Below are 24,430 nucleotides of genomic sequence, written 5' to 3'. Positions count from 1 at the left end.
AATCATGGGAATTCATTTCCCAGAAGCTATCCTGAGCACAAAACAAGCTTGCAGTTCAAGGAAGTCTCTATGCATCAGATCAGTATGACAGTGTGACTGAAATCCAAGAATATAGATGTGATCAATTGGTTCCTGAGACTAAGGTTCTTTTACTGTCAAAAAGGGAGCAGTGACTACCGAAGGGAAGATCTGAACTGTTAGATGCACTGCCAGCGCATCACAGATTTTCAATCAATGCAAGCTATTAATGTGATGCCCAAGAGTTCCTTCCAAGTCCATGATTCTCTGGGATTTTGTGATAGACATAATTTCAGGTAAACATTTTAGAACAACATGTCCGTAAATCTTGACTTCATTTCCATATGTATATACTAGCAGCAATAGTCATTCTAAAGGTCAAATTATACCAAGTAATGAACAGAACTTTTTTATTGAACAAACTGCCTGACTACAATTCTTCTGTTCAAATAATTGCATCCAAAGTAAATTCTAAGCAGATATTACTACCCACATCCAAGAAATACCATTTACAGGCATTAAGAGAAACAAAGTGCCACCATCTCCTGAGCCCCTGCCATGCACTAGGCACTGGGGTAGGCATCCTGCAGCCCATCACATGGGCTTCCTCATAACTACTCAAAAAGTGGTTTGCTTATGGTAACCTAGTATTAAAGACACAAATACATGTTCCTATAGCCTACATGATTTTCTCCATACCACTCTAGGCTGTTTATGTCTTGACATTGTCTACATCCTCTTATATACCATTCTTTAACTATGTCTTAGTTATGTTTCTCTCATTGCTGAGGCAAAATACCCAACACCCAAAGTTAAAGGGGTGAAAAGCTTTATTTAGCTCAGTTTTGGCAGGGGGCATTACAAAGTAGAACCATGCTTCATGGCAAGCAGAAAAAAACAAAAGCAACCAAGCAGAGGATAATCACAGTTCTTCCTAAACCTGTATCTTACTCAGACTATTTAAAGCAGGTAGCACTCACACCTTTATCCAAGTTCTCTTGAGCTTAGCACTGCTCCATGAGTCAATCCCACTGTCACACATTCAAGATGCAACCACCTCTGAAAAAGCTCCACCTATGACGTGTGAGGCTTTGGTGGGGACATTTAGACACAAGAAATAACATTCCACTCCTGGCCTCCCAAAGACTCAGGCATATCCTTTTATGCAAAAGGCATTTAGTCTGCCTCCAAGAGTTGCCAAAGTCCTAATAGTTTCAGCATTGCTGAAAAGTCTAAGTCCAACATCGCCTCTGAAATACAAGTCAAACTCTTAGCTGCAGGCTCATGTACAAATGAAAAGAAAGGTAAACACTTCCAATATTCAGTGACACAAGACCGACATTTCCATTGCAAAAGTTACAAACAGAACACAGACAGGAATGAGAACAAAGCAAGACCAACATCTAGCAGGGCAAACATTAAATCCCCAGCAATCTGTGAACCCCAAAGGACTTGGGTGGCTCCAGCTTTACAGCAGTTCTGGTAGTTGTAGCTCCCATAGCTTGTCTCTTGGGTTGGTTCTGCTCTCGCCTTATAGTTTCCCTCAGATGACTGACCTTCCTAGCATCTCCAAACTTCTGGGGTCTCCACTGTACTTTTTGCACCACACACTGTTCTCTCAGGGACATACTGCCGGTTTCTCAGGCCCTCTTCTGAAATCTGAGTGGAAGTTTTCCTGATCCCACAACTCTTGAATGCACCTAAAACCAGTGCCACCTGGATAATGCCAAGATCTAGCACCATCTGGAGCAGTAGCTAGGCTTTCTTTTCTCTTGGCTACAGGGGTGAACAGCGGCAACTTTCATAGGCTGCCAACATTCTGGAACATAGTGCTCTGGGACTCTCTTCTCAAAACAAACTCTTTCATTTTTGCAGTTTTGAGGCTGCAAAGGGTGGGGTTCTGATGCTTCTTGTGATAGAATCATGCTATGTTTTCTATTTTTGTGCTTCTTCTCAGCAACCAAGACCTCTTCTGCTCTTAGAAGTCCATAGCTTTACTGGGGCTTCCTTTCTGACCAAAACTCACAACAATTTTGAATCATTCTGCTAGGCTCCTTGCTCTTGATTCTCAACCCGAGTTCTGGTTAAAAAAAAAAATTCAATGGTTGCCATAACACTGCCTCAACATTAGACTGCCTTGAAATTTCTTTTGCAGGGTTAATTAGTTTGGCACCCATAATCTCAGTCTTAGGCAAAGTTTCTGGACATCAGAAAAATGCAAATTTTCTGTCAAGCCATAACATCATCTGGAGTCCAACAGCCAATACAATCCTCTTTCTCAGAAAAAACCTCCTGAACCTGATCCAGTAGCAGGATTTGTATCAGCCTTCTGCTCCTCTGAGCTCTGACCAGAATTTCCCATCTAGTACAGCCTGAGACATTCTATTTTTTCAGCAGGCATCTCCCAGCCTTTCCACACTCTTCCCACAAGCTAGCTCCAATGGCTCCTAAACTCCACGGTCAGCTTAGTCACAGCAAACAACCCTATTTCCCTGGTATGAAATTCTGTCTTAGTTACTTTTCTCTGGTTTCTGAGACAAAATACCAAACACTTAAAGAAAGGTTTATTTAGCTCAAAGTTTGTAGAGGCTTCAGTTCATAATCAGCTGGTGCCAAGGCAGGATGGCATGGCAGAAAGGCACTACAAAGAGAAACAGTTCATGGCAGACAAAAGGTAACAAAGCAACAGAGATGACCACAGTTCTTTCTATCCCTCATATCTTAGCAAGCTACTTTGGGCAGGCAGTGTTCACACCCTTCATCCTAGTGGCTTTGAGCCTACCACTGCACCATGAAATCAATCAATTCCAGCATCACACACTCCAGAAACAGCCTCTCTGAGAAACCCCACCTATGACTGTATGAGGCATGGTATATCTAGAAACCAGTCATAACAACTTGACCTGCAAAGTACAGAGGAATGCTACCTCTACAAAGAGACAGTACAAAATAAACTGAGATGATGTGCCTCAGCAGCCACGTGTAGCAGCTCAGGAGCCTAACTGTTAAAGGAATACCAAAATGCAGTACATTTCTGGCCAGAACCTCTATCTCCATCTCCCAAGTCCTCTTACCTTAAAGGAGGCATGCTGTTCCATGTGCCGCAGCAATTGGGGCTTCTGGGCTGCTGTGTAGTCACACACTGTGCACTTGAACTGCTTTCCTGGGAAGAAGCAGAAGACAAGTTGAACATCACCAGAATGCTAGCTCCTGCATGTGAATGAGGGCCAGAAATTGAGCCAGTACACACAGGTGTCCTTTGCCAGACAAGAGACCAGACTCTCAGAGGGGACCTAGAAGGACACGTACAAGTGTAATGTCACATGCATGATCTCCAAGTAGAAATAGAAGGGAGATCACCAAGGAGGGAAAGGAGTGGCTAGCTTTGCATGGGGAGCCCTGATGAGCAATGGCAATCAGGCAGGCTCCTAAAGAAACAGTAAGGGTGTGCTCATCTACCTAGAGAGGAAGGCACTGAGGAAGAGGGGTGTGCACACCAGAAAGAATGAATGCTAAGGGAAATGGATGATAAGGTAGAAAAATGAAGCAGCTGGATCTTCTCTCCAGAGGGTAAGATCTGCAGGAAGTCAGAGCTGACCTGAGAAGCTGGGAGTCAGATCACCAGGACCTTGAGCATCTCCCTAGGGTGCTCAGATGTCACCCTGAGAGTCAGAATCTGTAGTATGACATTCTAAAGGGGAAAGATCTGTGTTGTAGCACTCCTAACTCTGGTAAGAATAAAGCAACACGTTTGAGGGTATACTAGAAAGAAAACTATTTTGAAAAAAAGCAAAACATAGCTTTCTTAAGAAGAGTAATGATTAGCAATATTTAAATGTTCAGTGAGGTGAACAGGATTACATGTTAAAACAAATTAATGTCTACACAGAGCACAGCACACTGGTTTTCCTGGTTATCATAAACAAAACCTCCATTTGCAATAATACAAACATATTGAACTAAATAGAAATACGACCTACTTCTTGTAGTGGTAAATGGTTCAAAATCAGCTTGATGCAATGGTGAAAGCACACTGGGAAATGCAATTGTAGTGTGGAAGAATGGCTCCCCAGAAACATTGGCTCCTTCAGAGCACCCTAGATTCTCTCCCTCTCAGACAAAGACAGTGAGACTTACCTGCGATGCATTCTTGAAACTAACAAAAGCTGACTGACCACCGAGGGCCACAATGACTGTTCTCATTAAGATAACCAAGGAACTGCAAGAGGCCACGCCAGTGGTGGACATCAGTTCCTGATTTCACTGTGTGATTCTGCTTAGAATCTGCTACAAGTCTGTACTCTGAAATCTGCTCCTTTGGGCTCACAACCTCTCAGAGGTTCTCTGACTATGCACTCTGAGTATCGCTGGGGCAGTTCCTCCGGTCAGCCCCCTCGTATACACTGATGTTTCATTGTTCTAGCTCAGACTCGTATTCTTTCTATGCAAGCATCCTTGCACGGGACTGTCTCTTACATGTTTAAATAACCTTTATGCCAAAATTTGTACCTTCTACTCTGATCCCTTCCATGAAGCTGAGACTTGAGTACCCAACTGTCTGCTGAATTGGACACTTAGCTGCCCTGAAGGTCCTACACTGAATTAATTATTCTCCTCACAAGATGGGTTCCACTTCCCACTCTTCCATTTTAGCCCCCTTCTGATCAGGCAAGTTAGAAAGCTGGTAGCTTTCCTCAAGATCTTTATGCCCATAGCTTGTTTTTTCACAACACTTGATTCAATCTCCTATCTCTTACGTCTATCTTTCTCTATTTTTAACCTCTCTTCACTAGCTTAAGTCCTTCCCATTTTCTTCCCAAACTACTGCCAAAAACCCGAAATGTTTTCTTATTCAGACATCTTTCTCATCCATCCATCCATCCTTCTCCCAAATTCCAACAATGTACCCAACTGCCTAACAAAGCACAGTCCCAGAGCACAGCACAAAAGGTTCTTCAGAATCAGACTTCGCTGACTTCCTCTTGTGCCTGTCTCCTCTGTAGCTGCCGTCTCTAACATAGCCCCTTGCATTCCCATAACTTTCTTCTCACCTGTATAGTCTCAGGCTCCCAAGCCTTCACTTTACTCACATCCGTGATGTCAGCACTTCTGTGCACGCAAATACTGAACACATTCCAAGCATTTTATTAAGCTGAACTGAACAAGAAACAAACAGGAAAGTTTGTACATGTTACATGAATAATGCTTTTGATAAAAACAGGAAAAAAAAAACCTAATACCAAATGGTATAAGCACATAAATAATATAGTTGCACTTATAATTCTAAACAAATGAGCCCCAAGTTCTAGATTTTACTATTTCTTCAAGTCCCATGTATAGGATTTTTTTTCACATCTTAAGGCACAAGGTTATAACTAGAAAGCAATTAAAACTTTTCCTTGAAGTAGACTCATTTTCTAAAAGCTAAGGCCATGCATTTATACATATCAGTAGTACAATCACACAGTCACATATACTTCTCCACTAATACATGATGCAGATAAATAAATCCGCATTGTCCCAGACAGCCTGAGAATAATGGTGCTTGGGTTCTTCATACAACAGAGGCAGAAGGAATACTAACAGCACTATTCTCTGAGGTGATAAATATTTTTTCACTCATTATCAATCACTTAGATCAAAAAGTAAAAGATAAATGGTAAAAAGGAGCCCTGAAGTGAATGAACGGAATTGCCTCATTTAAGATCAAAAGTGAGCCTTGTGCAGAACTACTATCAAACTCTGCAAGAGACATGAAAAGAAGGCGCCTCCTAAAAGCTGCTGCTGCTGGAGTCAGCAGAGCCCGGGCAATAAATATCAGCAGTGTCTCCAGCAGCCAGTGACAGCGCACGTCGAACAGTCCTAGGAGAGTGTTTGCCATAAGCTTTTGTTGCCTAATTAAAACAATGGAATGGCAATTCACGACTAATCATAAAACAGCCAAGTTTTGAGACTCACGTTGTGTTCTACAAAGAAACTCGTAAGAATTATAGAAGTACGGACTAACAGACCTAGTTAGTATTCACCCAGGTCACACTGACCTTGCAGAGTTGGCAGATGACTATCAAATGGATGTATGTGGATATGAATCACAGAGTGCCAGAAAAGGGAAAAATATGATAAAATTTTTAAAAGGTTGATTTTTAAAATCATTCACTTTTAATAAAATCCAGCTGACTAGGGCCATCTACTGAACCACTGGACATCATGACCTACACAGGACTGGACACATAGTGGCACTGTGCATGCACCTCTAGGACCCAGGCAGCATTCATTACCTGTTTATGTGTGGGAGCGAGGATTGTGAATCTAAGGAAACTGCCAGGTCTAGAAGTGGGAAGCACTAGATCAGATGCTGGTCTATCCCACCCCAAAGCCCCTATTCACAGCCACCTAAGCATCCTTTCAGCTACTGACAGAGAGATGTATATTCCCCTAAAAGAAAAAGGAATGTGTACCAGCATTGGGCAGATCTGTACCATTCTTACATAAAGATGGCTTGCTGAATCGGATGGCTACCCATTAGAAAGGGCCAGCAGAAAAGAGCCAGCGGTAAGGGATGTTTGTCCCCTGTTTAGTTCTGTCCAAGTCACCCTATACAATCCTGGGCTCTTTCATCTTTTCTACTCAAAGGTCCTGGTAGAAATGATGATGAGGAGAGCCGGCTTGTGGCAGGATGGGCTCGGGTACAGGGCCTGCGCCCTGAAAGGCATCCCCGAGAGATGAGGCTGGTGGAAAAAGTGGAAGATCTAGCAGCACAGCCTCACTACAGGAGCCACCACGGCCAGTCAGCACCCTGGCTCTCTCTGAGGCAACCCAAGAATCAGTTTTAATTAAGCTAGCCTAAATCAGTACATCGAAAGCAAAACGAAATGGGGAAATGCTTGTAACACTGTGATAGGCATAAGCAGCAGGACGTTTCTGGAGGCCTCTTCGCCTTGTAGCAGGCTATCTGCCCTTGTTTCAAGCCCGGCAGGACTCACAGTGGCTGGCAGAATCTCTGCTGGCTCAGCACCCTCAAGTCCTCATGCAAGTGTCACCTTCTCACTGAATCCTTCCAGAGTCATTCAGATTAAAATGACAGCCTCGCCCCCTCACATACCAATTCATTTTTAGATGTGTAAAGCTTATGATATTTTTATATAGAAGCTGAATCATTTCATATTCATATTTTTACTTGTGTATCTCAATTTTTTCAGCATCTGAAATGTTCTCATATTTCCACTGTAATGTGACCTTTTGATTGATCTGTAGTATATTTGTCATCTGTCTCAGGAGAATTTTGGCATCAGGAGAGTGGAGGACTTTGGTTTCTGCTTGCTTGGTGAAGTTTACCATGGTAACCAAACTGCCTAATGACCAACACAGTTAGCTGACTAGTCTTTGCCTGGCACCTGCTCAGGCTGTGGATGTCTCAGGGACCCTCTTCCCCATGTTCTGTAGAGCTGAGCAGTGAGCCCACACTGCAGATACAGCCAGCACAACGTGATAGGAGCACCTGGTCAGAAGTTTGTCAGCGCCCTAGTTCTCATCGACATCAACACCACTGCAGCAAGAAAAATAGAACTGTTACACAGCTCTGTTTGCATCACCTCCAAACGCCCTCTGCTTCAGTCACAAGCCCACAGGCCATAGTGGACAAGTGGCCCACACTGAACCAGACACAGCAACTGTCTGGACGTGAGGCATACAAACATCTGAGTCCCTGCAGATGAAACAAGGAAACAAGCCACTCTACAGGAAGGGCAGGGTGGAGCACAGCAGAGAGACACACAGGGCATCAGCGGGAGTAAGGGAGGCAAAGAGGGCAGGGTGGATGCTACAGTCTCCTGGCTGGCTGTGTTCATTCACTCAGCATCACTAGCCGTCACTGCCTATCAGGACCACACCAGACTCAGGAGACCAGAGGGAATGGGACAGCAGAGCCTTGCCTCATGGCGCTCATCACTCAAATGGATGGCCAGTGAGTATGCCAAAAGATAATCACAAATGACAGTGGGTGACAGAGGACACTGACCCAGAGCCGTGATGAAGAGTGAGGTGGTGGTATGGGATAGGTCAAGGGAATGGTGCTTATCTGAAAGGCAGGATAAGGGGGCAGTGACAAGGGGAGGTGAAAACAGTTTTGGAGAGGAGCAACCACAAGTGTGCAGGCATGAGTCTGAAAGGGCCCCAGTCCCTTCACAGTGTATGCCTCTTGTTAACTTCAGCTCTCAAAGGATCTTCTGTGAAATGATCAAAAAACTTCCAACAAGGCCAGCAGTCAAACAACAGGTGAATGCATGCACACAGACTCCAGGCAGCAAACAGACAAAAACGACAAGAACGGGGGCTGAGGATTTAGTTCAGCGGCATAAGCTCCTGCCTGGCAAGCACAAGGTCATGAGTTTGATCCCCGGTACCAAAAAACAAAACAAACCTGGCAAGAGTAAATGATTCACTTGAAATAAAATCCAATGAATCAATCGCAAAATCTGCCTGTGCTTTATGCACAGTTGCTCGATCTTTACACTACCCGATCAATGGTATGAGATACCAAATGTATACAAATTATAATATAAATATAAGTTATAGTATCTGGCCATGCATTAAGCTAAAAACTGAGCATTTTTAATAACATGAAGTGTTAAAAATAATAGGACATATGTCTGGTACAGTCTTTTGAAAAGTAATTTAGCAGTGGAATGCACAGTCACAACCACCAAAACAAAACAGCCACCCGACTCCTGGAAATGTATCCTGAGGAAAGAATTGAAAAGGAAAAAAAGATTATCTACAAGAAAAAGTCCCCTAAGATGTAATTTATAATACACAGAGGAAAAAAGAAAACACTGAATGGCTATGTAACTCCCGGATCACTACCCTACCACAACACTAAAGATTCCCAAACTTCTTGCAAGCAGGCGGTCGTGAGTTCGATTCCCGGTACCGATAAAAATGAAAAAGACAAAAAAAAAAAAAAGATTCCCAAACTTGTTACTTGTGAACTGCACGACAATAGAGAATAATCACAGTATTAATTTCAAGGCTATAAGAATTATACTTATACTTTCTCCGCAGGTGTATAGTCATTCCATCTGAACAGGAACAAAGATTTTAAAAGAACCATTCATAATTATGTGACAGAATTGTGGCACCCTTTTAGGAAGGGGCTGGCCTTTGCGACAGCTGCTTTAATGTTATTTGTGCCCTAACAGAAAGGCATTTCAGGTCTCGAGCATCTGTCCTGGACAGGCTGGGATGCTTTATGTACCACTGCATAATACCCAGACACAGGTCAGTCAATAATAAAATATGTGGGCTGAGAGTTTAGCTCCATGTTAGAACACTTGATTAGCAAGCAGAAGGTCCTGGGTTTGGTCCTCAGCACCAAAAATTTAAAAAGAAAAAAAGAAAAAAAAAAAGAAAATAATAATAATAATAATAATAGAACTATGAACTATGCAATGGTATCAGTGTTCCCTGAATTTGAAAGTTCAAAAGAGCCAACTGTCTGTGGGATACCACTTGGGGTGAACTGCTGTGCCCTGGCTTACACTTTTGACTGTCTAAGTATCCCAAGGAAGAGATGGTCTTACTTTTGCCAGTCATCTCAGGGTTGGTCACTTGTCCTCTAAGGCAGGCTTTTACTTTTGCAAGCATTTAAAAGTGACAATAAGCCAAGTCTCGCTGATGAAGGGGACAAAGAAATCTGAGTCACACCTCTCTGAAGAAGCAGTCTTGCTGAAAGCACTCAGCTCACTGTAAAACCCGCCTCAGTGAAGAAAAGCTACGGGCAGAAACAAAAGCTTCCCAGTGACAAACTAGATTTTACCACCTTGACCACATATGAAATTCTTCCTATTTTCTCAGAGGGCCACATGCTAAAAGTCAAAATCACAGCCACCCTCAGGAATCTCACTAACACAGTATTAAAAGGGAGCAGTCAGACCCAAAAGAACATATGTAGTGTGAAGCAACTTACATAAAGTTCACAGACATGGAAAGCTCAGGACAGTGCTAGAAACCAGAACTGCAGTAACCTTTGGAAAAGAAGGGGACTCTAGAGGGGTGGGCCATGTTCTGCTCCTGGTCCTAGGCTGTGGTCACGGCCTTTCTCATACCCCACTGAGCCGTACACTTATGCATTATGCATTTGTGTGTATTCTTTTAATTTACCAGCACAACAAATCACCTCTCCCATAAGTTTTTGGGAACTGGCATTGAATTTGTTCAAGAAAGGAAAGATGTGTCATATAATTCAAGATAAAGTCTAAGGACTGCATGATGATTTCCAGGTCACACAGGCTGCTGCTGCAGGTGGAAAGAAAAAAGACATAATCAGTACAACGAACCCTGAAGTTTTCAGTGAAGACCCCCTTCTGAGCACCAGGCTGGAGTCCTTCCAGTGCCAGGGACACAGTATCTCACTACCGGCTCCAATCCTCTTCAAAAGCATGTGATCACCTGCAAAGATGCAGGCAGTTCTCAGCAGTTTTTCTGCTGCACCTCTCAATAAGATGTAGTCCTATGTTTGTAAAATCCCTGTTTATAAGTTTTCTTTTGGGAGGAAACTGTTACTGATCCCTGGCCTGTGGACAATGAAGAAACTGCATGGTCTTAAGTCTGATCATCCTGAGATCTACCTTTTGTTCAGGCCTTATTCCACCAACAGTGACCCAACCTACCCTGTGAGAATGGGGCAGGAGGGAAGTGGAAGCGGGAAAAGGGAACAGGAAATATTCATTACCTTACCTCAGGTTAGAAAAAGAGAGCACAAGAAACCCACCTTTGTCTAGAGCAGGTGGGAGGACAGGGGATCGCATCACAGGTGGGGGAGCCAGCAGAGCTGGTGCTTTGCTGAGATCTGAGCTCCAGCAGGAAGTCACCCCAGGGAGTCACAGAAACACAAATACCTATGCTGCCCTGGACCTTTCACACTGATATTTTGAGCATTCACTTTTGACTCTCAAAAATGAAGACAACTGCCCTTCACCTCTGCGGCCCGAGCCTCCCCGACTCCCCACACCTGATGACCACATTTGCCCTGCCCAGCACCTACTGCTTCCACTGTCACCTGACTGATGAGTTTCACTGAGACAGATTCCAGCAACTCAGTTACTGAAAATAGTGTTCTATATAAACTAAGGAGGAAAAGAGTGGTAGGAAAATCTTAACACTGTATCACCTTTGGCTTCTAAGCCAAATGGGGCTTCCATCAGAACTAAGAGAAAATGATGAAAATCCTTCCAATTTAAGGCAACTTGTTTGAAATGTCTGTTAAATTAATAATTGCAGCCAAATCAAATGGTGTACTTCCAACTGGATGGGTACCAATGTATTTACAGAAAGGGTCTCCATAGTCTAAACTTTTATTAGTAACAATATCTGAAACCAAGGAAATGCTTCCTCGTGACTGTTTATCCAGTCTTAATGAAAAAGGTGGTATTTAAAGCATAAATAAATTTTCAGCAGTTTTCAGAAAACTGACTTTATACCTTTTACAGAAAACTGATATTTACCCTTTTTCAAGAAGAAAATTCTTTAACTATTATCTATAACATCGTGTCTTCCTAATGACAGCATACCTCAAAGAAGAATGGGGTCTTTCCCTGCTGGTGTAGATTAACTGCTACAAATATCCATCTTTACAGCACACAGTTAAAACCTTGTGTAACAGAACTCTGGGATTTAGAGGAATAGGAACACGGATACGCGTACCCAGTGTGACACTGCAACCCACTGGTGACAGGTAGGTAAGGTCCCACACCCACACAGGTACTTACAAACCTGTAAGTGCTCCTTTATATGGAGAAGACAAAGATTTTGCAGATGTGAAGTTCAGGATCTTAGACTTGGAGACAACTTTGGCTCATCCATGTGAGCCAAGGTTCAATCACAAGGAGGTGGCACCTGGATGAGACTGAGACGAGATGTGATGACACAGCAGGGCAAAAGAGATTATGTGCTGCTGGCTCTGACTACCAAGGCGGGGGTTCATCAGTCAAAGGGTATGAGCAGCTTCTGGATGCTACAAAGGATGAAGACACGGACTGCCCACTAACTCCCCAGAAGGAATGCAGGCCCACTGACACCTGGATTTTAGACTCCTGACTTCCAGAGCTATGACAGAATAAATCTGTGCTATTCTAGGCCATTCTTTGTGGTCATCTGATATACACGAGAAATGAACACATCCTTGTTCCACTGAGGATGAGGAAGTACCTGCCTATAGCTGTAAGACAGGAATCCTTGCAACCTGGGCGGGCCCTCCTGAGGTCAGGTTTTGCCCCTTTTGCCTGACTGCCTGTCCACGAAGCCCAGCACACAGAGCTTGGCCACTAGTGCTGAGGAACGCATCCGGTAGGAAGCTAACAAGCCTTTTGCCGTAAGCACTTTGCAGAGCACACTGCTCATGGTTCTAGCATCTGTGGTAATTTGTACAGTGGAAAATCAGAACAGAGACAGCTATGGAAATAAAAGGTACAGCTGACAAATCTCTGTATTTTAAAGGATGAACTTCAAGCAATTACAGACTTACTTGATAGTTCTCTATAATTAGTACATCAGTTTCCATATAAAGAGGGATGGATTAGCAGAAGATGGTGACACAGGGTCAGATAAAACAGCTGGAAAGTCCAGAGCACTAGGGCAGGATTAAAAAGTGACCTATACTAACTGTGTCAAGAATCTGCCCTGGACCCCTCTACTCTTCTGAGATTTTGGGTAACCAAATCTGCTTTAACATAGTGGTGCCTCAGTTCATGAACTCAATTCTCGCCAAGATTCTGGCTGCAAACTGGAGGAAGATCAAATCAAATTTCCCCATATGGTCAACATCTAACCTGACCACTGAATTTGATTCAGTTCTTGTCCAGCTCAGCTGAAAACAGAATCATGGAAAGAATTAACTTCATGAACCAAGGTACTACTACAGTCAAACCTGTATAGCAGTTAAAGCTGATTGCTGAGAAAGATTGCAGAGTTTGTTTTATAGTATAGGCTCAGTTATTCCCAACAGACTTGTGGTTTAGAAAACATGACATAAAGCACTTCACATGAACCCAAACATAGTGCCCCTTAAAGTGATGCTCCTGGGCCTTAAAATCAGCCCCGCTCACCTCTCCATCAGCCTGAAGGAGACAGGTAACAGAAACCTGCCCTGCTAGGTCATCTGCCCCCCATGCCTCACCCCTTAGCCTTCTCTCGGTTAAGTGGGGAAAGGCCAGGCAGTGAGGATGCTGTGCAGAGATACTCTCACTAAAACCAGCTGGTTCTCAGGTACCATTTTCCATATGCTTCCTGATTCTCAAATGTTACCTTTTTCAGAAGTAACAGGCTGTAAGCAGGATATGTGAGGTTACATTATCCTGCACTAATTTTGCTTTATAGAAGACAGAAGAGAAAGACAAATCTCCACACCTATACCGCCTAGAATATTTTTAGTAGCCATGGGATATCTTACTATGAACCAGAAAAAGAAGGAGGGAACAGTTACTTCCTCCACTCAGACCCAATTTCCATGCTCAACTCTCTAATTATTATACATCACAAGAGTGCTTTAAACCTAGAAAACTCCTCTTTGTAAATTTTACCAGAAAGCTTCTTAATTCAAGTGTGTGAGGGAAGGTTGGATTGGGGAAAAGGGGAGACCCAAAGGAATCAGCTCTGAACTTCAAAGAGCTTTTTATTTCATGATTAGAAAATTCTCACTGGATTGTGCAATAAGAAAGCATAGCACAATACACCCTTCCTCTTCTGGTAGGAGTGAACAGAATCAGGTATGAACCTCTGGGCTGTACCTTATACCTATACCCCTTTTACATTCAAAAGGGAGAAATGTGTTGCAGCATGATTTTTGTGTTAAATGCTTGCAGACTCTTGTTACCCATGCAAAGTGTTTGATCAGATCCTTTATGGATCAAGTTCTCTCTGTACACACTGACTCGCAAATTTGTCTAAATGAAACCTTCACCAAGAATGGCCTCTCTTTTCTACAGTATAGTAATGAGCTCCTCTGGGAAACAGAAGTGCAATAAACAGGGATACATCACTTTAAATAAGCCAATAAATGTAAAAAATTAGATTCACAAGCAGGTAAAGGAGACAACAATTATTCAATTCCTTTTTGCTTCATTAAAAGATGTCCAAGAAGATTTAATAATGAGTTCCACAAATATGTTTTAAATACCTAATTCACAAGAATTTGATTTAAAACAGTATTCTGAAATATGAAACTGGAGGAACTAATGCACTTTTTAAAGAACTACTATATACTAACTAGCTTATGCCATGCAGTTTTTTCTTATTCAAGCCTCAAAAATTTACTGAGCTTCCACTATAAGCCAGGTGCTATTCTAGGTGCTGAGGGCATAAACGAAGTATATCAAAACCCCTTGTTTGCACAGAGTTTAAGATCTAGTAAAAGATACAGAAAAGCCATAAATGAGGACAATGTATAGTTCAATGGAAAAAGTAAGCTTTACAGAGAAGGGAAATGAGAAAGGAATGAGTAACTAGAGTTCCAGAAGTGGGGACAAAGAAAAGAATGGTAAATAAGGAAACTATTATAAACCTGAGAAACAAAAGATAAACAGAAAAACACAGGAAGTAAGGGAGGAGTTTAGAAAATGAGGGGACAGGCAGAACTTTATACACATACTATACCTGCGAAAGACTCACTCAGAGCTTGACTCCTCAGTGAGGACCTGAACAAGATGAACATTAGGCACCAGGGGGAAGAACCCTGCAGGCCAGGGCAAGGCTGGAGAAAATGCTGGGAGGGGCATGTGTCTAGCAGGTCCGAGGAACAAGAAGACCAGAGACAGGGATGTGAGCTGGGGAGAGCAAATAAGAGTGCACAGAGGTAGGATAGGCTGCAAGAATCACACAGACCATTGGAAGGATTTGTGCTATAACTCAAAATGAGCATGGAGCTCAGAGAGGTTTCTGAATCCAAGAAGTGAGAACCTGACCTGATCCAACAGGACCACTGGTTGCTATGCTGAGAACAGAGCACCAGAGGGACAAGGGCAGAAGAGGGCGAGCAGCCAGTCAGAGGGCTGTGGCAAGGCCAGAGGCAATCAGCATCTTCATCTATAAGTGACAGTGATAACATATTTTTCCTAGGGCAGTGCCAGTAATTAACCAAGAACTGCCCTATTTGATCAACTCGGAGACACACTAGCATCTCATAAACCAGGATGTGTTGTGAAAGCCAGTAAGGCCTGCCACTCCCTTCAGCAGTCAGGGTAGCTGACGCTGCACACCCAGGCATAAACTTGGTCTCACCGCACATGTTCTTGCTTCAATTAAGTTATGTCCACTGGTAGTACATGTGTGGCATTCCATAGCCATTTTAAAATATCTTCAAAAAATTCTGCTTCACAGGCCAGCAGAGTGGCTCAAGAGTATAGTATCATTTGCCTAGCATGCATGAGGTCCTAGATTCTATCAGTAGCACCAAAAACAAAAACAAAACAAAACAAAAACCTGTACAAAGTAATGGTTACCAAATCAAGGACAGAACAGCAGGGCATGAATATGTTAGTGAAGAATAAATTCAACATGGAAGCAGAATCTTTATCTCATATTTTTCTGCAAAGTAACAACCCATGAAAGGAGAAATTGAGTCTTTGGAAGTCATCAACCCAAAAGGATTACTTGCTGTATCCCAGATGGTTCAACTGAAAAACTCCAAAAGCCCTTGGAAAAGATGACAAATGTCAAAGCAATGAGGAGAGAACATGACCAACCCATGATTCCCAGGGGAGTACAGAGAGAGTACCAGCAACACAACTTACAGGACAGCAACAAAATTCGCTCAGCTCCAGATGACGTAAAGCCTCAGGTGCTCACTACACCATCAGAGTATTTCAGAAGAGCTGGGCTCAAAAGGAGCACAGTTTAGGAAATCACGAAATTACTTTTTCCTATTTTTCCTCTTATATACACATGGGAAACCCATAGTATAAGATTGTGGTAAGTTTAAAAAAAAAAAAAAGCCAGAGGCAAGAAATAGCTAAGGCTTGGCAAGAGCATGCTGAGAGATGCTAAGAAGTGGGGCTTTCACGTTACGTGAAGAGAGGACTTGTGGGACACTCGGCATGGAAGCACAAACTGTCCAGACCACCCGGCTTTTGACCTGAGCCACTGAAATGGAGTCACTGTTTACCAAGTTGTGCAACAGCTAGGTCAGCAGGCGTGGCCAGTGCCAAACTCCACTTGCCTCCTGTTTCTGAACATCTGCTCGTTAAGAAAGTCTTGATTTCAACAAGGTTTTTAAAACAAAGGAGAAAAAAATACAGCTGAAACTGTGTGCAGTACTTGAAGCCTGAACTATTTACTATCTTTTCGCAAAGTCTGACAACTCTCAGGCCATAGGAGACCAGGTTGGGAAGGAAGACCAGGAGCCACAGCTGAACCTGCAGCTTCAGGGGCCAGTCGGATATTCATGTGCAGATGTTGGGTTAGCACATGGGAGAGGCCACCCTGAGCTCAAAGCAGGCTTCAGGCCACAGCACCTTTGCCAATCCCTGTGAGTGCAACCTGCCCCAGCCATCATGGCCCAGGGGACACTGCAGACTCTTCTGGCTCTAAGAACAGCAGCAGTTCAACAAAGAGGGCTTCACTACAAAAAGTGACATCACATCAAAAAGCTCAATTCTTGCTGAAAGGTTCAGCAGACAGAAGAGCAAGGCTGACTGTGCAGGTGTGGAATTCCTAACTATATGACTTTCTTGCTTTCATTATTCACATCTGACCACTTCTTAACTATCACTGTGCCTTTTATTTTGATTATGGAATTTTTATTGAGAGAACACTAACTTTTAGCAATTGTGACCTGAATGAAACCATTTCAGTCTTCAGTAAGCCCATGGTCAGTAACACTGAGGACCCTGGCCATGCTTTCTGCCTTTCCACCAATTCCTTCAAGCTCAACCAAATTCTTACCCATGACTGACAGCACACACAAATAAAGCCATTCATACTTCGCTGTGTCATTCCCTACATCTTGAAATTAAGATGTCTGCCAAAATAACTTTCATCTTCACAGTGAGCTCCAACTTCTGTACATAATTATACTAGAATAACAATAAATTTTCAATAAAGTTTAGCAACTTTGTGAAGTATTCACAAGTCTCTCATACAACTATGGTTTCTAAGTAAAATCAACATTATTTAAGGGATTTTGTGGTTTAGCTGCCTGTCTTGCAAGAACAAATCTTCCTTCTCTCTATGTAGCCCATACCAGGGACCTAAACCAGCAGGATGCCTCAAGCCACCTTGACTTGCACTGTCTCCAGAGCTCCTGAGCTCCGCCTGCTTCAGGTGCGATCTTTACAATGGCCCACCTGCTTCTCTGACCTTCCTTCTAGAACATAACATCCTCAAAGATGGAGAATGGTCTTTCTTGTCTGGTACCCTAGAACCTTCTCAGCTGGCGACACAAGAACTAAATCAAGGTTCTCAACGAATAAAGAGAAGTATATGTAAGTATACACTGTCAAGTTTAAATCTACCTACTTATTTGTATTTTAGGCAGAACCCCACTTTGGAGGGAACACAGAATCCTGTGGCAGACTGGATGATAAACAGCATCTACTTGAAAAATCAGGCTGAGTGTGATGAATGTTGTTTGCTGAGTGATGGAGGGCTGAAGACGATGGACACTTTCAGCCCCAAGAGCAAGACTATTTTGCTCCCTGAAGCAGCCTCGTAGCCACATCTCCACACAACAAACCACAACCACAAACCCAGAGAGCACACCAGGCGGACCCACTCTGCACTGGGCCCTTGACACACTGCCCTCCTGGGAACACAGCCTTGGGCCGCACATTTACACGGTCACTTGGGGCCACTTACTCACCATCAGCTGTGTGAAGGAGCTTGTGACTCTTCAACGTCCCTTTTGATTTGAATTTCTTCCCACACATGTCACACAGGTGAGTCTTCTCAGTGCTGTGACGATTCATATGAGCTTTAAGGTTACTCTTGCTACGAGTAGCATACTCACACAAGGAACATTTGAAGGGCTTCACACCTACCGGGGCAAACGAATATACATAGAAGTGTGCATATAGCTGTGACTTCAATGGGACAGATCATACCTATGCAAAACAGCTGCTCAAATAAAGCAGCACACTTGTTTATCCCAGACATGCCACCTCCCCCACAGGCTTTCCCTATGGGGCTCCTTCCCACAGGCACACTCTTTCCGGGAGGGTCAGTCAGGCACCTCTACTCCACAGCTTTACTATCCTTCCCATGCAAATTTCTCTACTCTTAGGTCAATGTTCTTAAATTCTGTAACTCTACTGCTGAAATGTTCATAGATGTTACAGTGGCCTGATCACATCTGCCTCTCTCCATACCTGGGAACTTCTTGAGGCCAGAGACCCTGAGCAAATGATGACGCAAACAATCATTAAATTCAGTTAAACCAAAGGCCTCAACAGCCTTTACAAAAATCAGTGTCACTGGGCCTTCAGATCAAATATGAAAGCATAAAATAACAGAACTTCACAATACTAGTTGTTATTGGATCAACGATCCAGACCTAGGGGTTTCTTAGGGTTTTCTTCAACTATATCTTCATTCAACAAGAACGTACACAAAGCCTACTTTCCGACTAATCACTGAGGACTAATCCTGAAACTGAGGAGACTGAGTCCCTGTTCAACTTTGCAGTGGGAGGTGCAGATGCTTCTGTTATAGGCTGTTACAGCTAAGTGTGAGGTGCTATACAGGTGGGCAGCAGAGGGTTTCAGAACCAGGGTTATGAAGAAGAGTGAATAATGAACCAGGCATTTTCTTTGATGCTCTCTACTGCTTATGACTGCTGAGGAAACCGAAGTTTTAAGAGGCTACAGGCCATACTGGGACAAGAAGTCAGATGCACATGTGGGGTGACAGTGCTTCATGGCACATGGCAAAGCCCAGAGCTGGGTTAGGTGTCTTGGTTACTTTTCTCTCCTGACTGAGACCAAATACCTGACACCAAAATTAAGAAAGGAAAGGTTTATTTAGTTCATAGTTTATGGAGTTTTCAGTCCATAATTAGCTAGCTGCAAGGCAGGGTTCATGTGCCAGAGGAACAATGGTTCATGGTGGCAGAAGATAGCAAAAGTAACAAGAGCCAACAGGGAATATTGTATGCAGGCTATCTGCTGTGGGGCAGGTGTAGCACTCACACCCATAATCCCAGCACTGAACCATAACAAATCAATCACAACCTAGAAGCCCACTGCCATGACCACATGAGGCTCTAGGGGAACACCTAGACACAAACCATAACATTCTGGCTGTGGCCTCCCAAAGATTCATGCACATCCCTTCATGCTAAAGAGCATTTAGTCCACCTCTAAGAATTGCCAAAGTCCTAAGAGTTTCAGCATTGCTGAAAGTCCAAGTCCCAAATCTACAAGATGTAAGGCAAACTTTTAGCTTTGAACTGCTCTATAAATGAAAAGAAAACTACTAAACACGGTCAATATTCAGTGACATAGATACACATTTTCATTCCAAAAGTTACCAACATGGGGATACAAAACAATGAAACCAAAGCAAGTTCAACATCCAGCAGGGCATCCTGTACCTCTATGTGCAGCATCTGACACAATCTGTGACAAGTTGTAAGCAAAGGGCTTGTGAAGCTCCATCTTACAGCACTGCCAGTGGCAGTGGTAGTAGTTCCTAGGGCTTCTCCTTTGGGCCTGCTTTGCTTCCTCCTTGCAGCTTTCCTTGGATGATCCATGTTCCTGGCCTTTCCAGACTTCTGGGGTCTCCACTACACCCCTGGCTTCATAGTCACAGCTTCAAGCACTGCCCTCTCAGAGTGAACTGATTGGCCTTCTAGGTCTTCTGAAATAGGTTGGAAGCCACCTTAACCTGACAACTCTTGCATTCTCCATGCACCTAAAACCAGTGCCACATGGATGATGCCAAGGTCTGCTGCCAGTAGGAGCACTAGCCAGGCTTCCCCCTTTCTTGGTGGTAGGAGTCAAATGCCTGGATTGATCAGCACTCTGAATCCAGTTCTAAGGAAAAAACTCTCTAGGCTTCCACAATTCCTGAACATTGTGCTTGGTGGCTTTCTCCTCAAAGCTAAAATCTTTCACTTTTTGTATTTTTGAGGCTGCAAAGAGTGGAGATTTGATACTTCTTAAGATGCCCTCAAGCCATCTTTTTACTGCCCTGTACTTTTTCAGTAGTCAAGATCTCCTCAGCTCTATCTTTGCAGTCTACAACAGTCCCCAGCTTTACTAGAGCTTCCCTTCTGGCCAAACTCACAACATTTTGAATCAGGGTTCTCTTCTGCGATTTATAACATAATTCTGGCTTAAGATTCCCAACAATAGCCATGCCACCAGCTCAACATTAGACTGCCTTGAAATTTCTTCTGCCAGTTTGATTAGTCAGCCACCTTTAATCTCAGTCTCAGGCAAAGTATCTGGACAGGAGCAAAATGCAGACAAACATTATACTAAGCCATGACTCATATCAGCTGAAATCCAGCAACCAATGCAGTCCTTCTTCCCAACAGAAAACTCTCGAGCCTGGTCATTAATGGCAGGATTTCTATCAGTTTTCTGGAATTCTTAGCTCTGACCAGAGTTTCCCATCAGAACAGTGTAAAGCATTGCAGCACTAGTTTGTCAGATGACATTTCAAACCATTTCCAAACTCTGCCCACAAGCCATTCCCAAAATCTCGTGAACTACATGGTCTGGCATAGTCACAGCAATGACTCCATTTCTCTAATACCAAATTCAGACTTGGTTACTTTTCTCTCACTGATGACACAAAATTAAGGAAGGAAAGGTTTATTTAATAGTTTGTGGTGGTTTCAGTCTAAAATCTGCTAGCTCCTTGGAAGAGTGTGTCTGAGAAACAATGGTTCATGTGCTCTGGGCACACACTCTTAAGAGCAGGGCTACTGGCATGTGTCAGCCTGCACACAGCGCTATCTCTTAATCACTCACAGCATGACTAGGCATTCTAATAGCAGGTCTAGCTACAAAGAGCTCACCACCATGGAGGGGAAGCTCACACAGACCACACAGAGGCATGGAATGCAGCCCTGTAGTGCCAGCTCCTATGAGAACAGATGAATTATCATTATTCAGTTACTACTGGATCAGGTAGTTTATCTTTTTAGATAAATAAATAAACTCAAAAGTGAAGATCAGTGTACACTCACTATCCTGGAGAAGCCAAAATCCTAATTTCTCTTCCCTGTAATGAATGGAAAGAAAAGAAACAATATAGCAACTCAGGGAATAGAGACACATTTTAATGCATGTCTTTGCCTTCCCAATGGTCAGCCATGTATAACAGCTCTGTCCTTCTGTGCTCTCTTACTGCACATGACTACAGAGGAGACAACAGTTAAGCCAGCTATGCAGGGCTCTAGCTCATCCATGGCATGCCCTTCACCCCACAGTAAGGCACGCAGACACTTTCTACAACACGTTCCCTGGTCTATATCCACCAAGAGCCAGTGCTTGGGTCAGTTGTGGATCCACACTATGTCCATTATCTGACTGCTGTGGGAACTGTGAACAAAGTTACAGGTCCTCTGTGGAACAAATGTCATGTGTATGATAAATGTTCTATATATAGGTTTAAGCTACTAAGACTATAATCCTTACCATGCTAACTTCCCTTTTTACTCTTTCTTGATATTTTGTAGTTTTTCTGTTTTATTAACTTGATGTTTTAATATTTTCTTTTTTTCTTTTATCATGTTTTATATTGAAAGTAAACTGACAGAAGGAACAGTTATGGTACAGTGATCAACTTAAAACTACCCAAATACTATCATTGTGTACAGATGCACTTTTTTTCCTTTTATGATTTAATCATAACAGAAGAAAAAAATCAGGCTAACTAAAAACTGTAATGCCAGACCATTCTAACAAAAAATAGAAGGCTTTAGCTTTATGAACCCTCTTCATAATGCTACAGTTGTTTAAAATAACAGATTTCTTTCTTTCAACAGACTGAAATACACATTAACACCCCATCACACATAAATACAAAAGCACCGGCTTAATATACACTAAACCTTCTACAGAGCACTTTATAGATCTACATAGATTACTGCTCTTACAACAAATTCCAAAATAGTTTTAGTTTCATTAAATGGATAAGTAAACTAAAGTGGAAAGATGAGGTGTTTGTCCCATCCCACAGCTCCTAAGTGGTGAGGGCAGATTTGAACTGCATGCTCAGGTACATGTAATTACAGTCATATTCCTTGGTGAGACCAAGGTCTCCAGCCTTCCTGTGTTTCATCCAGTTCCCTGCTGATTCCTGAATGCCATTCCAAACCTGTTCTCTGGAAAGGTGTTTCTGCCTCCTTTTGGCTGAGAACACTGGCCAAGGCCATGACCGCCCAGAGTCCATGAGGAAGCAGCAGCACACACAGACAGGCCTGCTGCCTGCACTCCTGCCCCAGTGCCAGAGGTGGCTCCTTCCCTTGGTACACATAAGTAGAGAAGTGGAAAGCAAGGACTTGGGAATCGGAAGGCAGAATCCAAACCCCAGTCCACCTCTTGTCAGCTTCATGACCAGGAGCAAATTCATTAACCTGTCTGAGCCTCATCTCCCCGACTGGTACAAAGTGGAAGCCTCCAAGGTTACTGAGAGTAGCAAATCAGATCGAGTGGGAATGCATCCAGCACCAGAAAATGATAGTAAGCAGAAAGAATCTTTCTGCCCTGGGTCTCAACCCCTCTGCCTTCTCCAAGTTCCTACTGCTTCAGCTGCAATTCCCTTTACTGAACTGTTAACTACCTCCTCCTTCCTCACAGACCCTTAGCTGTACCTTAACAAGTCAATTTTACCCCATAAGAGAGAAAACATTTTATCCTCCATCCCTTCCTGTCTTGTCTTCCCACCTACAGCATTCCGGCTTCCTACCTAGCAGGAAGGAACCTAATCACAAGTCTGGAAGAACTTTTCCCAGGCCCTATCTCCCAACCTCTTTCACATGAGGGCTACCTCCATGCCTGGGGGGAGAATACCAAGTTGGTAGCAGGCTGACTCTACAGGAATCTGAGCTTAAACTTCTTGAAGTCCCAGCAAGTGGCTCTCCCATGCAGCCTTCACAGGGCCCCAGAGTACAGTCCACATTCTCATTCTACTCCAATTTGTCTCCACGAAACTCGTCCGCCTTCTGAAAACCTTGTCCATGATGTGAACACAACATTCTGGACACCCTCTTTACCTCCGTTTCTTCATGATTCTAGCAGTTCTTCAACAGTGCCAAGTACAGTGCACGGTGTGAACAATGAAACTGCTGCTGTGCATAAGATATAGGTGCAGAACACACATGTGCACCTGCTTCTCAGCAAGAGATGCACAGTGATTACTTCGCAACTGCAGGGGAACTAGCAGGAAACACACATGTCCATCCAGGGCAAATGCAATGTAATGAGTAATGATGTAAACTTCTGACCTTTAGGACTGATGAATAGACACCCCTGTGTGTGGTAAAGAAATCCTAACTGCAGGGAATGTAAAGACATGGTTTCCTCCTAATGGTTTTCCAAAATAAAGTATGAGAGCATAAAATTAAAAGGGAGCCCTAGCTGGGCAGAACAGTACTCACCTTCATGAGCCCAGATGTGACGCTGAAGATCTGAGCCATTCTTCATGAAGTAGAAATCACAGTATGGGCACTTCATGGCTCTCTTTCCAATCAGCCCTTTCAGTTGCACCCGCCTCCCAAGAACCTCAGAAATGGTGCTCATGGAGACCTCTGGAAGAAAGCAGGATGATGATCAGAGAAAAAGGACTCTGGCTCAAGACAGATGTGAAGAAACCTCTTGATGACAGCTGTGTCACTAGAGGGACAAGTCAGGATGTGCTTCATGGTATCATAAGAACATTTTTGCCAAAAAAGTTGAAGCAGAATCTCATCAACCTTCCATTCTAAATACTTGTTAATACAAAACATGAGGAAAGAAAAAATAACACATGCGGGGCTTGGTGGCGCATGCCTGTAATCCCAGCACTCCGGTGGCTGAAGCAGGAGAATCACTGTGAGTTCAAGGTCAGCCTATACTACATGGTGAGAGCCTGGCTCTAAAAATCAAAATACTAAGCAATAATCAGACAAATGTAGACTGTGACAATGTCTATTGGAAAAACAATTCATTTTCTCCCAGAAATCAGTGATATGGAACAAAAGTAAGGGAATATATAGAATACAAGAAACCTAAGTGACATAACTACCGAACAAAATTCTTGCATTGCGATTCAAACAAACCAACTACAATTGTGTGTGTGTCTGTGTGTGTGTGTGTGTGTGTGTGTGTGTGTGTGTGTGTGTGCGTTATAGGTCAGCTGGAAAATTTTTCAGTGGACAAATACTCACTGGAAATAAGCTTTCACTGTTAATTTTGCTTTTATTTTGCTTTTTTGG

The 24,430-nt window shown here is 43.2% G+C and overlaps 1 protein-coding gene across 2 annotated transcripts in view; it reads right to left on the bottom strand.

The window, feature by feature from the left end:
• Positions 1 to 24,430, bottom strand: part of Zfat (zinc finger and AT-hook domain containing) — a 249,190-nt gene that overhangs the window by 90,143 nt on the left and 134,617 nt on the right. Inside the window, exons 9-11 of one of the 2 annotated variants that reach the window (XM_003467367.5) lie at positions 23,615 to 23,764; positions 17,867 to 18,040; positions 3,093 to 3,181 (exon numbers count right to left, since the gene is read on the bottom strand). In XM_003467367.5, coding sequence (XP_003467415.3) covers positions 3,093 to 3,181; positions 17,867 to 18,040; positions 23,615 to 23,764 — 413 coding nt within the window. The remainder of the gene's footprint in view (positions 1 to 3,092; positions 3,182 to 17,866; positions 18,041 to 23,614; positions 23,765 to 24,430) is intronic. The other variant, XR_010041192.1, reaches the window with a different exon arrangement.

The sequence above is a fragment of the Cavia porcellus genome, unplaced genomic scaffold (assembly GCF_034190915.1).
Source record: "Cavia porcellus strain 051 isolate PalLab524CR breed Dunkin Hartley unplaced genomic scaffold, mCavPor4.1 scaffold_19, whole genome shotgun sequence".
Lineage (NCBI taxonomy): Eukaryota > Metazoa > Chordata > Mammalia > Rodentia > Caviidae > Cavia > Cavia porcellus.
Note: the sequence above shows the minus strand (reverse complement) of the source record. Positions and strands in the feature narration are given on the sequence as shown.